The 14,620-nt window shown below is 38.2% G+C and overlaps 1 protein-coding gene across 2 annotated transcripts; it reads right to left on the minus strand.

Moving 5' to 3' along the window:
- Nucleotides 1-957: 957 nt before the first annotated feature.
- On the minus strand, nucleotides 958-9,216 carry si:ch211-157c3.4 (Lipopolysaccharide-induced tumor necrosis factor-alpha factor homolog-like). Of its 2 annotated transcripts, none has more exons than XM_051387142.1 (5): nucleotides 9,062-9,216; nucleotides 3,855-3,901; nucleotides 3,612-3,707; nucleotides 3,287-3,497; nucleotides 958-1,885 (listed from the first exon to the last, which is right to left on the minus strand). In XM_051387142.1, exons 2-5 carry the CDS (start codon nucleotides 3,895-3,897, stop codon nucleotides 1,768-1,770), a joined length of 468 nt encoding a protein of 155 aa, XP_051243102.1. In that variant the 5' UTR covers nucleotides 3,898-3,901; nucleotides 9,062-9,216; the 3' UTR covers nucleotides 958-1,767. The 2 variants fall into 2 exon arrangements, with proteins under 2 accessions (XP_051243102.1, XP_051243101.1); XM_051387141.1 differs by having other exon boundaries at nucleotides 3,612-3,704; nucleotides 9,062-9,199.
- Between the last annotated feature and the right edge of the window lie 5,404 nt (nucleotides 9,217-14,620).

Genomic DNA, 14,620 nt, shown 5'->3' on the forward strand with positions numbered 1-14,620 from the left:
TCTTTTAACTCTTTGCAAGAAAGTGACTCAGCAGTTTTCCCAAAATGTCAAACTATTTCATCAAGACTTAAAATTTTGACTTTGACCAAGATGTTACAACGTGAATGGCTGAGAATCTTCAGACCTCTAAAACTCGCCTACGTGCAGTAATAATGTTTTCATAAACTTGCTTCAGGATGGAAGGCATTTTCAGAAAGGAGATTTTCCCGGTGAGGTCAGAGGTCACGCTGGAGCTGACTGATGTCTCGCTGACTGATAACTTGGCTCAAGAGAGTCAAGATTACATGTGATTCAATTCCAACAAGAAAAAGAGGAAACAGCCTTTGTTCTTGGGCACAGCGGTGCTTTGAGCTAAACACTAACATCCACCCGCTGTTGGCTCTCTGCACAGATAACATTCAGTAAAATGCAACATACATATTAATGCAGCAGTGATATTAATCTGAAAATGTCATATTGCCTATAATAGTAAAACATTAATACTTTAACTCATTCTTTAAATACATTTTGCTGATAATTCTTTATAACAACGCTTTACAGTGCTTTGTTGAAACACCAACTTCACCTGACTGGCCTTGACCTCTGACCTCTCTAGAGGAGGGCACAAATAAAGACAAAAAACACAGCAAAGTGCCATATGTCGTCTAGATAGTCTACTTTTATTAGAGAAATAATGTTATAAAATACTTAATAATAGTACATAAGAGTCCAAGCATTCTCAGTTTCATTCAGGGGACATGAGGAGGAATCACGTCCCTCACAACAACATTTGGCCGGCTCCCTTTTTTACGTTGTTATTGTATTATGAAGCAGGAAGATTTTTAATTAAACAAGCTAGAACAGAAAAAACAAACACAAATATATTGTCTAATTTCTTTATACCTGTAGATGTTTAAATATTCAAACAATTTATTTCAAGCGTACTGACCAGTGGCTGCCAATGAAGACGTCACGTCATAGTGTAGCATTGCTTTAATTTTGCATTGTTCAATTCATTCAGATGACACATCTTTGTTTGAAGATTCAAATGATCTAAACAAAAATTCTAAATTACATTTACAGCCGACTGCTGTTGTACATTACATACGTTTTTCTTTCAACTTCATGCTTGCTCAGATTTCCCTTCATCCCTTCATATAAGAATTATAATGGCTGACAACATATTAATATAACACAAAGAAGCCACATTGGTCTTACTTTATTTTGGAGTGTTGCAAAACAACACAGACACAAATTTATTGTACAATAACTGCAGACGAGCAAATATAACAGGGTTGTTAGCTCAATCTTCTGGTTTAATAAAATATTGTGTTGGTTTGTTTCACGGTGATGTTGTGACATTCCCTTAAAATGGACAGCTTTTATGTTTTAAATTTAAAAATGAACAATCCCATGAAACATTAAGTATTTGATAAGGTTTATGTACAAGCCTTCATTTTAGCAACATAACGTATGCGGAAATTTCTAAGTATGATAATAGAGAAAGCTTTCTTGCTGGAATGGGACAAAAAATAAAATGGCTCCCAAAAGTGCATGGGGTGTGCTTGATTCAACTTGCCAGAGCTTTAAAAGTGAGCACATGATATTTAACCTCTAACAACACAATCACTCCAAGTCTGTTTTGCTAATAATATGATTGATTTGTTTGATTCTGCCATGGCTAATGCAATGGCTCATCCATAGAAATAAGCTCCATCCCACAATATAAACAACAGTAACAGAATGTTGCTGCACATCTCTATGGGCCCATGTCTGCCCTCATGTTCGTCATTTACAGCATTTCTTCTTCTCAACGTGCAGCACTCTGTTGCAGCGGGGGCATGTGTGGTACGCATCCTTGAAGTTTTTCATGAAGAATGGAATCAGGCAGCAACACAGGATCAACCTGCAACACACACACACACACACACACACACACACACACACACACACACACACACACACAGAGAGAGAGAGAGAGAGAGAGAGAGAGAGTTAGTGTCACACAGCTGTACACCAGAACTAGCTTTGTTTGGGCCATTTGGTTTTGATCATTTATTGGTTTTTTTTACTGACTGTGCAAAAAGTATTGGGATGTGTAGGGGGCTGAATCTTGTGTTTCATTTCATAAAAAACTAACAACCTTCCCAGTGTTATTTATATTTTCTGTGGACTCTCTTTTTGACCCTTCTCTTGAATATATACGTTTTATTATTACAGGTTATTACAGCCACTGAATGAGTGAATTGGGCCCAAGTGGCAGCTTTTTGGATGGCAATTAGTAAAAGTAAATATGAATTAGATTAGATGATGTTAACAAAGGCTTGGTATAAAAAAAAAGAAGAAAAAAGACTATAAGACCTATCTGTTTCGACAATCTCATTTTGTTGTGTAAAATGTAGCCTTCATGCAGAGACAGGATTGTTGTCCTGCATATGGCTTAACTGCCCTTTTTGCATGAGATTTATATTTACATTTTTAATAGACCTTAAAATATTCATACAGTCCCTTAGCAATAAACAGTATGGGTTAATTGAATTAAAGCAAATTGCATTTCTACTGGCATCTCATCGTTTGCAAGCGCCATTGTGATGCTACCAGGGCAGAGAAGATAAACCAGCTTCTTTACATACATGGTGAGTGGAGATATGCTCCTGTTAAACTTTGTGGGAGGAGGAGGACTCTGCGAGCTGATGGGGTTTGTTGAACCGGAGTACAAGCTACCATCACGGTGAACAACCACTACAAGACTGAGGATGATGTATGAGGATAATGTGGTGGGATTGAGGGCTGATCTGCTATGTGCCGAACTAAATCCACTGTTCAGCTACAGCCTGGGGACCAAGATGGCTGCACATGAAAAAGTAAACCAGCCACTGTTTGAGGATGTGGTTTTTCTTCATGTCAGCTAATCTCTACAGTCTGTACAGCACAGAAAGGAGGATATAAGGAGGATAACCATACCCCAACAACATTTTTGCTTGGGTTTTTATTTATGACCCTTTTCTTATTAGTTAGTTTTGTTTTGCGAGTACTCGAGTACTTCACAATAATTCAATGCAAGTACTCGAATACGAAAAAAATGCCCATTCCAAGTATCTACACTCTTACTGAACTATGTATGTAAGATATGTGTATTTTCACTGTTTAGACAACATGGCCATCTTGCACACTTTTGAACTTTTGGTGAGGTTAGGGACACATTCACATTACTCTGAATGTGTACACTGTTGTGTGAGGTATGTAAGGGCCCAACAGAAGATTTCGGCCCTGGATCCCTCAAGCAGTTCAAAGTGGCCACACTCACCCGCAGCAGATAAAGAGTAAGCACATCAGCCAGGCGTACGTCCCTGCTTTGTAGGTGACGTTGGTCATGACCTGCTGCTGACAGGAAGCGCAGGTCGTCATGCCGGGATTACTCCCCAGTGCCGTGTCGTAGCTCACAAACTTCCTTTTGCCATCTCCAGACTCAAGACCTGAACCGAGGTTGCCTCCTCCACCTCCTCCGCTGGTGTACACTGATGGAAGGAGCGAGGAGGAAATAGGAAAGGTAATTTACTAGGTATAAGAATACATTCTAGCTAAGGTTGTTGACTTGTTTCCAGGAAGTTTAACATCAGATGAGAGTTTACCTGGTGTGAATGAGGTGGCACTTTGCTGTAAACTGGGAGGGGTGAATGGGCTGTGGAGGTGGTAAACCTTTACTCCATCCCCCTGACCACCTTCTACTGGACCAGAGAAAGTACAAAGAAAAAGAAACAGAGGAGAATGTAAGGAAAGAAGATGGAGGTAATGAGTCATTCTGTTGATGATGATGATGATGATGATGATGATGACTGATGATAATGTGTGTGGGCACGGTGTGTTTGGTTTACCTGGTATGACGTAGGGAGGGGGCGTTTTTCCATCTGCACTCATTGTGCTGTAGAGAGAGAGCAGGATTGTTTCAAGGGGTACTCCTCTTAATTAGCAGTAAAGACAAAATACACTATGAAACCTAATAAGCATCTGTCTGCCTTTGAGACGATTCTGCTGCTCCTTTCTGCCACCAGATGGAGCCAAATCCTGACTGATGTAGCTAAATACTCTGTCAGGCTCTGATGGAAATGTCTGTCATCTCTTACTGATACATATGTAGCCCAAACAGATGAGTTAGTTGTCCCTGCGGGGTATATACACTGCATTGTGTGGATGTTTCTTGTCAGTAGCCCTTGAGGCAAACGCCTGTGGAGGACTCTGGCAGGTCTTGGGTTTGATGGCTGACATATTTCAGGTTCAAGGTTTTCTTTATAACCCTCTCTGCCTGTTCGCACTGAAAAACTAACAAGTGTACTAAGAGGACTCAGGTTTGTTTTTGTTGGTAATTTTCTGATGATTTATCAGTAAAGTACATTGTCATTGTAATAACTGAGTCATCCTCATTTACCATCAAAAAAGAGACCTCTTTTTGCATTGCATCTACAACGTTCTTTAAAGGACATGAAAAAACTAAACATAATTCAATTAAACAGAACAGTGGAAAGAAAACAGATGCCAGTTTTGCTGCCACGGCGGACCCTGCCACCAACAATGAAATCTACTATATAGAGATTTATATACATTGAATGGCTTATGGATTATAACTTGAGACTGACTTATTTTTCATAATTAAACCAAAGATTCATTAAAAATTTTACTTTTTGGTCAACAAAATAATCAGTTCCGCAGATCAACACAATATATAAATATCTATTTAGTATTCTATAATAAAACCTCTCTGTAAGCTTCTGGCTTCCTCTGAAGAAGCTCTTATACCAAACATGCATAAATAAAATCGCTTGAAGAAAGTAAAAAATTACAATTAAAACTGACACAGAGCTACATGAACATGCTACAGATAAGTCCTTTGCATGTCAAAAATCAATGTGGTCATCTCTACATGCTGGCATGCTTAAAATGCTTTTTGAGGCCAGACTGACGAAGTTAAAGAGGAATGTGAGCCATGAAGATAAGATAGATTGTCCACAAAATGCAGCAAAAACCAGAGGACGTGCTGTGAGGAAGAGGAGTCAAGGTAAACATGAACTAAGTTTGATTAAAGGTCAGATTAAGGCTTGAATGTCTGTGATGTCAGCCAGAGGATCTACAGTAATTACTGTTTATACAGCTCAGCACTGAGGGGTGCGACAGTGTGGCCTCATTAAAACATAATTAGTACTTTTGTCATGTGAGACCAATCTGACCCACAAATGACTGAACACTGTCTCGTTATAACTTGATAATTAGTCAACTATATGGGTCACAATAAAGTGTGGAACTAATTTTCTGCCCCTTTATTTTATTATTATTGTAGTTTGAGTTCGCTGGCACTTAATACTTGATTTTTCATTATGGAAACATGCATTGCATATAGTTCATGACAACTTAACTGCTCACATATGAACCGATCTGTAAAGTCACACTTTAACATGGACTAAGACATGACAGGGCATGTTTTGTTTATTGGTGCTCTGCTGCACTCTTGCTGTTGTCTGCCTAGTTTTTATGCCCACTGAAAAACAAAGTCATGTGACCAGTTTTATGTAATGATCTCGTACAGGAAAAAGATTAATTCTTTTGTTTCCGTATTCTCGTTGTGTCTCTCTTTACATAAACAAACACAAAAACAAAGCATGACTAAGCATTCTCTGTCTCTCTGTCTAGCTCTCTCTTTCTCTCTCTCACACACCACACACACACACACACACACACACACACACACACACACACACACACATATATATATATACATCCTGCCTGTGTTCTGTACATCTCAGTTTCTATATCCATTACACACAAAAACACATGCATCCAGCCATTCACTACATGCACTGAGGTGTAGCCATAGTTCACTTGTCATCACAGTTGGGACTCAGAGGAGATGACAGATTGCTTTGTCATTGTCTCTCTCTCTCTCTCTCTCTCTCTCTCTCTCTCATACACACACACACTGACAGGGCCCGCATACACCCATATGTCGGTGCAGGAATGCTACTGAACAGCGTGCTTCTCCCTCTCTGTGTGTGACAGACTAAGGGTGTGTCACTGCAGGCTAAGCTGCTGCACAAATCTTAAATCTTGTTGAATGAGCTCATCTGAAGCAAAAAAAACCCCAAAAAACCTTACATCATGTTGCTTGAATGACAGTTGTCATTTAAAAAAAAGTCACACGTGTGTTTCGATAAAGAGCTACAGCAGAAGCCGACTTCCAGGGTAGGAGCGCTAATGTAGAATGACTGGATGAGTTGCTCTTTCTCTGATTGGCTCAGTTCCCCTGTGCTTTAAGCAACCTGTGCAACATTAATTGGAAAGTTTGGGGCGTGTTGGGTTCAGGTTAGTCAAGTAAGGTTCTGTAAAAGTTGTTTCCATCAGCCTCAAAGCCTTGTTGTTCTTCGTTTGACATGTTTTCTTTAACCTGAGTGAGCGATAGAAGCACTGAGAGAAGCACTGCAAATTGGCTGTGGCAATCAGGGTGCGTTCAAGATTCCTATGAATGATTTTTTTAATACATTCATTATATATTCAAGTGTTGAAAATCCAATCACGGCATTGTTTTTTATCACCATGACAAGGATTAAATTAAACAAACAGGTGGACAGGAAACAGATAAATACAAAGACAAACAACAAACAACTGATCAAAACTACAATAATTAGCCTAATAGTTACGATGCTGGTGTTTCTGTCATCAGATGGGACATAAGGCTGCTGATGGAAGCAGCGACTGGGTGCGGCTTCTGAAAAATTCATCTGCCACATTGTAGAAATGCTTTAAAATCACAAAGGGGAAAAGTTAGAGGCTGCTGATCAAACAATACGCTCTCTGTGAGAGAAGGCCGAGGCACATGACCTCAGCTCAGACGCAGCTTGCTTGCCCTGAAGGATTCATCACTGAGGCAGGTGCTTGGGAGTGGATTAATGGAGGAAAAATGGGTGCGACTGATCGAGAAAAACTGGCCCAGTCAATGAGCAACTCATAAACTATCTTATTGACAAACTAATAAAACCCCCCTAAGCAGGTGGATGAGTTAGACATATAAAACCAGACTTTTAGGCGATTACCTTACAGACTGATCTGTTGAGTTCAGTGAAACTCGCTCTTTCTGATGCTAAGCAGGCTGACTTTCCACTTAGATAAGTTGACACCCTGAGAGAGATCTGAGACATAGGTGTGGCCTTACTGTATGAGACATCTGTGCTGGTCAAACCTGACTCTGTGTGTGTGTGAGGGAGGGAGAGAGAGAGAGAGAGAGAGAGAGAGAGAGAGAGGGGGGAATGCTGACCGTCTACCTTCATGGTGCGTTTAAATGATCAGCTAACACAGGGTGTCATTTAAAATTGAAATTACCCAATCAATCACTTATCACTGCAGAGAAAAACATGGAGTTAATCCAACCATAAATCCTGTCTCCGATTTCCAGTCTGACCTCTGATCTGACCCCCATTCAGCCAAAACAGACCAAACTCCCCCCAAAAAACAAAGGTCGGGCCTACACTACTGAGCAGTATATACAGCCGACATGAGCCAAACATCCTGAAAATTACAAAACTTATCATTTGAATACATTTGCTGCATCCTATAAACTAATTCACAACAATATATTATATTATATGATAATAAAACTGTAAAATAAATAATTTTAAGTTATTCAATGAAGTTAGTGTTGTTCTTTTTAGTTGTGTTGTTCTTATAGCTAAATCTCTTTATAACTGTATTTAAAGATACATAGCCAACCATTTTCATGACAAAAAAATAAACCATTTTCCCCTTTTCAGTCAGATCTCAAACTGTGTTTTTTTGCCCTGTATAATTTTGGAGAATCTTTTCTTAATTCTGTGTACCGCATTGTTTTAGGTTCCTGAAATTGAGCATTTGCAACTGTTACAACTTCTCTATTTATGTACTATATGTTCTATTTTCACATGAAACCCATCAACACTTTCATCAGCACTTTAAGACATGATTGTGCTTCAGCACCAGTTTTAGACAAATACAGTAATGTGTCATTAGTTTTATGTACAACGTTACAACCGGTCAGAAAACTAAACCTTTTTCTCTTAATCTTGTGAAACTTAAAGATGCAGTCTTGACCGGGACCCCCTTGGAAAGGAGATTTTGAATATCAGTGGGAATATTCCTGGTAGAATAAAGGTCAAAATAAAATAGCATTAAACAATCTAACAAGTACTTTAATGGAAGACACATTTTATCTATAGTGTTTCTCGTTGTCACATCTACTGTTTCTACTCCCACTATTCCATGACTATTATGACAACTTCTCTTACTACTACAGTTAATACTGCTGTTGTGGCCATCCAGACCCAAGCTGCAAATAAGTTAACATATGCCAAAGTAAACCATAGAAACTTAGAAGTTGCAACAGAATCTACAGAATATCACAACATTAGATTGGTGTGTTTTGGCCCAGACTGAAAATCAGAGATATCTAAAATCCGTTTTGACATGAAATGTTGTTTGATTCTTAGGCAGACCATCTCTCTTTAAAAATCTTCATAGTTCAGCTCCTCAACTGAACTGTTCACTTTGAGAGTCTAAGCCACTGAACAAGAGCTGGACTATTTTCACAGCTGCATACACCCTGGACTACACCCATGGCCTGTAAGTATTGTTCAAAACCTTAAATAACAAGCTCACAAAAAACAGACACACCAAGAAGCAAAGGAGGAAGAAAATTACAACAAAAGTGATCAGGAATAAACAATATTAATTAACAAAATTAAGATTACTGTCTGAAATGTTCTTAGATAGCATTTTTTTCTTCTTTTATAATTATCAATCCTTTCCCACTCAAGCTTAATGTACTGTTCAGTTTTACTTCTCAGTTTATCTTATTTGAACAGAATAACTTAACAATGAACAACAATTTTCATATGAAATAGTTCAACCATCTCAGCCATCTTCTGGCCACAAATGTCAAACCTCACAGACATAAATATGAACTCCCTTTACGTCTTTCAGCTTTAGATCCCGTCTTACAAACTTCAGAAGCACAAAATCTGAATCTTTGCAATCAAATCCTAACATTCATGTCTGACAGTCTTACCTTGGCGGGGTTTCGCTGTCGATATGAAGAGGTGTGTGTGTGCTGCTGCTGATGTAGAGTCCAGATTGCGAGGTGTGAGAGAGGTCCACCTGTCTCACCTGTACCTGTACAAGCCTCTCCCTGGACACGCCCACAGACCTGCCCTCGTCAACAAAGACATGAATATGCAGTGGGAATGAGTCACTCAGCAGTTAAGGTGTAACTTTCAAGGGCTCTTCTTTTAAACTTGTTCTTTGTTTCTAGGAGATTATTGAGGGAGTGTGTGTGTGTGTGTGTGTGTGTGTGTGTGTGTGTGTGTGTGTGTGTGTGTGTTAATCTGTTAAGTGGGAATAACCAGTTTCCCTCCTTCTGCTTTGTTCCTATACAGCAGATTCTTCAGCTTAACACAGATTAGAGGCGACCATAGTTTTTGTCCTGGAATGTGACTTGAAGGCCATAAATAAAGTTTGAGTGACATAAGTTTACACATGTTCATCCGCATTCACTTAGAATTTGACCAATTATATGATGTAAAATGATATGTAGTTTTCATAACTGTAAGAAAGGCATCTATATTCCTGTAGTATATGAAAATCCCAGGTTAAACCGCACACTGAACTGACTGCTTTCTTGCAGAGATTTAGATGAGAAGTTTGCCACCACTCACATTTCTGTCTGTTAAATACAAGGCAACAGCCAGCTGCTGGTTAGCTTAGCTTAGCATGAAGATTGTAAACAGATGGAAAAGCTGGTCTGGCTTTGTCCAAATGTAACAAAATCCTCCTATACCAGTTCCTCCAAAGCTCACTGATTAGTAAGTTTCATCTGGACAAAAAAAAAATTTTAAACAACGAGATTCGAGGAAGTTACTGGTCCCGTCCAAGAAATAATGAAGTATATAATATTGGTGTGCTTTAGAGGTTTCCCCGTTTCCAGTCTTTGTGCTAAGCTATGCTATCAGCTACTAGCTGTACCCTTGTACTAGACAGAGAGGGTAGAGAGAGTGGTACCAATCTTCTAATCTAACCCCCCCGTCAAAAATCAACAAAGTGGAAGTCAAACTACTCCTTAAAGGACCAGTGTGTACTGGCATCAAGAAGTTGCAGATTGCAACCGACTGAATACTGCTTTCCTTCCAAGGGTGTACGAGAAACTACAGTGACAACAAAACGTGAAAAGCCCTATCTAGAGGGGAGCGTGCCTATGTTCCCACAGCCCTATGTTCCCACAGCCCTATGTTCCCACAGCCCTATGTATCCACAGCCCTATGTTCCTACAGCCCTATGTTCCCACATTTCCTTTTTCATAAATTTGTATCAGATTTTATCCCCCTTTCTCCCACTAACCCTACCCCTAACCACATAGGGCTGTGGGAACATAGGGCCTAATTTTAAGAAAAATCTTAGAAATGTGGGAACATAGAGCTGACCCCATTTAGAGCCAATGTCTGGTTTGTCCCTTCTGGGCTACTGTAGAAACATGGCGGTTTCAACATGGCAGACTCTGTAGGTAAAATCAGCTCATTCTAAGTTAACAAAAACACAATGATCCTGATTATACACTAATAAAAACACATGAATATTATATTCCATTTCTTCGAATGAATCCTCCTAATTGTTACACAAGATTTGATTTTTGCTCTTTTTAAATGATTGTTTAATATGGTGTCGTAAACAAACATTATGGAAATAGATAAACACCAACAAATCACTTGACAAATGGTTGACAACAGGCTGCTAGGAGGTGGTGAATGATGGCTATCCAAACAGCCTACAACACAGTGATTTGTGCCAAATTAGGTTGTGTTTTTTTCCTTTTGGTGGCATTTCCTGTTTGAACATGGCACATTTTATTCTATTAAGAAGGAAAAAACCTGTTATGTTTTGTTGTGTTAACGTCATTATATTTCAGCTCAAAAGATATCTGGGAAGATTGGCATTATCTGTCAGTCAGCTGGGAGCAGGCCAGTTCAACCACATTTTTCTACAGTTGATCACAGGATCACAGAGTACTGCTGGGGGTTGAATACTTTGGCTAAACACACCTTATGTACATGTTGAGGGAGGCTGAAAATTAACTTTGATTTCCATCATGTGTAAGCATTTGAATCAGTGACCAAATATCCCAAAGTTATGCTTTGAAGTTATCATGATACTGTAAGTCCGACTGAATTACGAGGAAATCTGTATGAAATAATGCATCCATTAAAACATTTCTACAATACATTTTCACTCCTGGCCTCTATAGAATTTGAGTCACTTTCTTTTTTGGTGACAGTTTTTTTTCTGTATAAATTTATATTTTCCTGTATATTTAGGTTCCTGAAAAAAAGAATAGGTTGATAGTAAAGTACTTATCAATGCGCATAACAAGTTCCTGATTGTGTCTAATAAACACAGTTTTGTGAACATTTTATGTATGGATTGAAATGTATTGATAGCATGTATGCACGTGCTTGTATACAATACCCTCCCATCCCTAGCCCAACCCCGGAAGCTGCGGTGTAATTCGAACACTGCTTTCTGTGTATCTTGGTGGTGAATATAAGTAGTTACAATTGAATCTCAAAATATCAAATATATGTTTTAGATAAGCCAAAACGTATTTAATAAAGAAAATATATATACATTTTTTTTTTTAAATTTTGCTTCACCCCAAAATACCATAGTGTAAAGGTGTTTGTGACTCTGCTGTGTGGGGTGTTGCCTCTGCTAATAAGGTCAGCTGGGTGAGGTGGTAGTGTGTGTGTGTGTGTGTGTGTGTGTGTGTGTGTGTGTGTGTGTGTGTGTGTGTGTTTCAATGGGCCTGATGAACAACATTCCAGAGAATAGACCAATCCCTACAGAGTTTTACATTCCATGAAAAGGCTGCGTGTGTGTGTGTGTGTGTGTGTGTATGTCATGATGCTTTGTGTAACATTTTTAAGTGGCTAAGAAATCATCCATTCTCCAGTTCCAGTTAATTCCTATTAAAGACACAGACTAAACACACAGAAACACATTCTTTAAGAAGAAGATATACCTAAATAGAAATTCCCTCCGGTCCAAAGCAAAGTCCCTACAGACTGAGCCACTGTCTCCCTTTTGTTGGTGCTACTAATATTAGAACCACTTAATAAAAGTAATAATATTGAGCTTTATCCACATGGCACTTTTGAAATTACAAGTGCATGTTAAAATACCAACAATAGTACAATAATATACATTAAATAATAATAATAATAATAGGATGAAAATAAAATAGTTAAGTTCAGGATGAAAACATGCAAGATAACATCCCGAAAACAGGGTTATCTGTCACTTTTAATATTTTTCAGTCTTCAGTCTCAAGGAGAAAACTACTATATGATTTAGAAGCAATCCAAAAAATGTGTGTAGCTTGGAGCACTGCCTTGAAGAGCCTGGTGGATTATAAATAAAAATTCAAAATTGGTTTAGGGTCTTTCTTACAGTCTTAAAACAACCTGCAGTTAAGTCATGGCTTGTATAAAGTGTGTAAAGTGAATATTTATATTTGTTCTGTCTGATTTTGGAAATATTCCATGATATTAGACTAAATAAGATTTTGTGATTCTTGTTGTGGCTTGGTGTTGGCTAAAGTTCTATATGGCTCGACGTTACTGTAGAATACAAAGTGACTGCTGAACTAATGCTTAAATAAAGAAGTAATCCAATGGCAAGAACATCAGAACAGCAGAAATTTCAATGATATATGCTAGCTTATAAGGTATAGTTGAATATCATCTGCATAACAATTCCTAGGAAAGAGCCTTCTGGTACACCTTGTTATTTAAATATACTTTAAGGAGTTTTTAACTGGTTATGAAACAATCTCAGTTTAATATTTTTATATGACCTCAGCTGGAAATCTCTATTTGAAATCAGATTAAACAAGGCGGTGGAAACACTACCACTTTTGTCCACAGGGATAAAGAATCAACACATAATGAAAGTTCCTTGTAGCTGGCCTTTGAGGGTTAAAGGACCAGTGTGTTATGGCATCTAGCAGTGAGACGGCAGACTGCAACCAACTGAAACCCCTTGCACGAGAGAGAAGCTATGGTGGCTGTGAATCTCCCAAAAAATGCAAAAGGCCCTATCTAGAGCCAGTGTTTGGTTTGTCTGTTCTGGGCTACTGTAGAAACAGACCCAGTCCTCCGTAGATAAAAAATGGCTCATTCTAAGCTAAAGAAAACACAACAATTGTTATTTTAAGGTTGACACCAATGAAAAACTATCTATGAATATTATATTCTATTTCTGCCAATAGATTCTTGTAAATGTTACACACTGGACCTTTAAAAGGCAGAGAAAACACTAAATAGGGGGTTTGTTCATATTTCCCAAAAGAGTCAAGAAATAAGAAATAAAAATATATAAATAGGATGAGTGTTTTTATTGTATTTTATTTTTTGCTGATCACAAGATGAGCTTTTTAGTAAGGGACTGGTTCACTGGTTTTGTAGATGCTCTGATACAGGCTTAATGCTGAAACACGTCAGCTAATTTATCAGAATATCAACACATGAGATGATTCTTTTGATGTGTTGGACTTTTTCCTGACTTTGTTTTTAGTAAATACAGACCCTTAGCATCAATCAGGGAGAACATTGTGATTATTTGAATTAAATGCTGCACATAACAACACTCACTTGTAGTCATAAAAGTATATGGGAGCACTCACAGATATCTTTGATAAAAACAAATCTACCAATGATTACTAAAAATAATTCATAAAGGCAGAATTAACAATGTTGCTGCCATAAATGTATATCAATTCTCACATCAATGTGGCGCAGAGGCAGAGTGGGTCATCCCCTAATCGGAAGGTTGCTGGTTCGATCCCTGTCTCCTGGTGCCACATGTCAAAGTATCCTTGAGCAAGATACTGAACCCTGAATTGCGGTGTGTGAATGAGTTAGTTTCTGTTTGACTGATCACTGAGTGAATGTGTGTGAAAGGGCAAATGTGCCATGTAGTGTAAAAGCACTTTGAGTGGTCGGAAGACTAGAAACCATCATTTACCATCAATGTGCAAAGACACACTCATATCAACTTAAAAAAATCTTCCCACTGGAGGCAGCAGGCAGGTAATGAGAAAGGAGGAAGTGGTGGAAAAAGAGAAGAGGTGGTTATTATCAGAAGTATAAAAATAGCCTATGACTCACCACGTATATAAATACTCAGTGAATTAAGTTAAAATCTATCAGTGTCTCCAACTACCTGCTGTCTCGCCACACAGCTGTTAACCTGCTTGTCTGCGTTTTTTTTCTAACCCACTGATGTGGAGGATGACAAAAAATGTGACTCCTGTTTTGCATAGTCATTATTGCTTTGAGTTTTATGTTTTATGTGATTCAGATAAGCATTTATATAAATATATACACATACATATATAATCATTGGGATGAGGATTGTAAGTCATTGATAAAGAGTTGATGATTTTAAAGACATTAAAGATAATATTACTAATACTTACTAACTTACTTACTTAGTAATAAGTAACTCTTGTTCTCTTAGTGTTGCTGGAACTTCACAATCTTGTTTTTATTTAAAGATAAAGAAATAAATGACCAAAAAG

This window comes from Dicentrarchus labrax, unplaced genomic scaffold (genome assembly GCF_905237075.1).
Source record: "Dicentrarchus labrax unplaced genomic scaffold, dlabrax2021, whole genome shotgun sequence".
NCBI lineage: Eukaryota > Metazoa > Chordata > Actinopteri > Moronidae > Dicentrarchus > Dicentrarchus labrax.